The 2,936-nt window shown below is 39.7% G+C and overlaps 1 protein-coding gene across 2 annotated transcripts in view; it reads right to left on the bottom strand.

Moving 5' to 3' along the window:
* Window positions 1-531: 531 nt before the first annotated feature.
* LOC119316784 (probable magnesium transporter NIPA8) overlaps window positions 532-2,936 on the bottom strand; it is a 3,602-nt gene continuing 1,197 nt past the window's right edge. The window contains exons 4-13 of one of the 2 annotated variants that reach the window (XM_037591162.1): window positions 2,723-2,808; window positions 2,552-2,625; window positions 2,191-2,293; window positions 1,980-2,108; window positions 1,778-1,877; window positions 1,558-1,677; window positions 1,382-1,472; window positions 1,248-1,305; window positions 1,031-1,157; window positions 532-952 (exon numbers count right to left, since the gene is read on the bottom strand). In XM_037591162.1, coding sequence (XP_037447059.1) covers window positions 791-952; window positions 1,031-1,157; window positions 1,248-1,305; window positions 1,382-1,472; window positions 1,558-1,677; window positions 1,778-1,877; window positions 1,980-2,108; window positions 2,191-2,293; window positions 2,552-2,625; window positions 2,723-2,808 — 1,050 coding nt within the window. In that variant the 3' untranslated portion in view covers window positions 532-790. The remainder of the gene's footprint in view (window positions 953-1,030; window positions 1,158-1,247; window positions 1,306-1,381; window positions 1,473-1,557; window positions 1,678-1,777; window positions 1,878-1,979; window positions 2,109-2,190; window positions 2,294-2,551; window positions 2,626-2,722; window positions 2,809-2,936) is intronic. The other variant, XM_037591163.1, reaches the window with a different exon arrangement.

Here is a 2,936-nt window from a genome sequence, read left to right as displayed (position 1 = left end):
AGGACCGGTCCCTGAGTTGGTTTAACGATTGCTAAAATGCGGCATTCTCACACGTTCGTAGTCAGATCTTTAAAGTCTACTCCACCAAAAACGATAGCTACCATCTTATCGAAAGACAGGATACCTTTGCCTATATCACGACCCAAACTAAAAACCAGACAATCCCATCCGCTCGGCCGACCCAACAAACAAAAAGCGTTCAAAAAAATTGTGGACGCGAAAAAAAAATGCATCGGCCACCCATTGGGTGACACGGACCCAAACTAAAAATCAGGCAATCCCATCCGCTCGGCTGACCAAAACAGACAAAAAAGCAAACAATACGTGCATCCGTTCAGGTTGGCGCGTTGGAGTTGCCCAAAAAGACAAAAAGCGGACAATACATGCATCCGAAAATCAGACAATCTCATCCGCTCGGTCGACCCAAACAAACAAAAAGCCAACAATATGTGCATCCGTTTGGGTTGGCGCATTGGAGTTGCATTGGAGTTGCTCTTATCATCGCTTAGCTTTTCACATGTTACACAGAAATGGCCGAATAAATGGATAGAATTGAATCAATGAAGTTTATTCTAACATGGTGTGTTTATACATGTAGTGCAAGCAGCTGTTTCAATTACAACATGGGTATGGACAATGTTACAAGTGGAAATGTTGAAACTATACACTGATGTTACAGCTAATTAGTACTACGAGGCAGAACGGACAATTGCCTTGGGAAGTACAAACAATTACCAATTGGCAATATAAAAAATAACATCTGTATTGTGTATCTATAGAACATCACCAGCTATAGATTATCCCAATCAGTGGACCGCAGGGGAATGTACTTTGATCGGTCAGTTCGAATTCCCCTAAACCCTGTTGTTCTCGAGGAAACCATTGGGATTGCAAGCACTGAAGAAGCGCTGATGGTCTCCTCCCCAAGGCCAAGTGACATGGAGCAAGCCGACTGCAAATAAGATGACATGAGGTAGCATACCTGCATCAACGCAAAAGCATACCTTGATCTAGAAAAAGACGCACTGACCTTTGCTCTCGACAATATGTGTTTTGCTTTCACTTTTACTGAGGTTGAGAATGAGTCCATATCATCTACTTCCGTCTCCTCCATCGGCAACTTTCTTGGCCTGCAATTTCCTGATACATGTGCTTCACTGAAAAGGCAAAGTAAAAAAAGACATTCACTGTAAAATGCAATGAAGCATAAGGTTTAACTAGTGGAAAGAGCAGATAGCAACAAGAACCTGTTCATATCAATTGCCGCGTCCTTTGTGGCGTTAGAGCCATCTTTGGTGTCAGCTACTAAGAATTTCCATGGTCAAAACCATTTTATGTTTATGTAAAAGCACATGAAATCAACTTATTGCCAAGTGCGCACCTTTATTTTCATCAGGTGCTAGCAAGGATATGCCTATGAAGACAAATGTCATGCCCAGCACGAACATTATTATCCTGAGTGTATCAAACACCTAAGGCAAGTCAAAAGCTTCAATTAGTGCATGACCAAACACAAAATTCACTTGCCATTACAAACATTCATGAATAAGAACTTACTTGATACTCTTGAAAGTAAACAAATCCTGTACAAATAGAGAAGAAAGTCCATGCAATCTGAAACATTGGGACAATCAGTATTGCATCAAACAGAGACAGTCCTTCATTCAGTCTCGCCATCTGTGCCACAGTAGAGTCCGATTACACAACAATATCAATCACAACAGAATGTATCATTGTCTCGGAATAATGCATTAGCTTAGTGTCTGCACTACATTACCCAAAATCCAGCTGTACAGAGAAATAACAGAAGAATTGAGTATGTGAACCAGCTGTGGAATTGGTATCTGCTGCTCATGGTCAGCCTCAGCATGTTAGACCTAGTAGTAACCAAATAAAGGTGGGGAGTATTGCAGGGTAGTCAGAAACTCGCAATCAAAGAGGATATGCATGTCATATGCATAAATCTCGGTCAAACCTACAATGATTTCGCAAACAAGACGGAGCAAGATCCAATGGCACCAGATACAATAGCGTAAGAAAAGGGCAGCAGTGTTCGCCAATGTGTGCTAGTATCTTTTGCATTATCTGAAAGAATTGTCTCTCCACTCCTGCAGCAGAGTATTGTAACAGGTAAGAAACAACATAATCGAACGTTTCTAAAGAGGCTAGGTTTTAAGAGGGCAATTTCACCTATAGAGATATTGACTGAGTGCAACAACAAAGACCAATGACATACAATAGAGAACAAAGACCAAGTTGCTGTATTTCGCAATCAGCTGCTCCGGAGTATAAACTGCCCATGTATTTATATCATCAGAAGATTTACTTACAAGTTAGAACACAGATAAAGATAAAGCTGCGGGCTTACAGCTATACATCGTAATAGTATATGCTGCACCCAAGGTAATATGTTCCCTTGCAGGAGCGATGGTGTTACAATTGGCATGGAAACAAAAGCACACCAAAATAAAAACTAAAACTAAATTTCCTTACTGCAATACTAGTCTATAGGGAAACATACAACATAAATAATGTATTAAATAACTCATACCAGGAGATTGGTGATTGCCGAAGGAAACTAAGAAGACATTGCCAAAGACAATAAAAGTTGTGGCTACCATGACCCTGAAATAAAGTAAAATCCTAATTACTCTCATTTCATGATTCAATGTATTCATTCTAATATTTATTAATGTGGTCCCAAGAAGCTAAATATACATACTTCACTGAAATGGTCTTGTTCAACACAACGTAGGCAAATGCAATATTGGATACAAACTGAATTGATCCAAGAGCTGCAAGAAGTGACTGCAGTAAAATTACATGACCAATCATTTTCCAAATCATCTGAGTCACTAGAATGGAACGGGATATGAAAAACATGGTAGAATGAAATTAATTATATACATGCTATACTAAAGAGGCCAACATATGCA

The sequence above is a fragment of the Triticum dicoccoides genome, chromosome 6A (assembly GCF_002162155.2).
Source record: "Triticum dicoccoides isolate Atlit2015 ecotype Zavitan chromosome 6A, WEW_v2.0, whole genome shotgun sequence".
Classification (NCBI taxonomy): domain Eukaryota; kingdom Viridiplantae; phylum Streptophyta; class Magnoliopsida; order Poales; family Poaceae; genus Triticum; species Triticum dicoccoides.
This window is presented reverse-complemented; position numbering and strand designations above follow the sequence as displayed.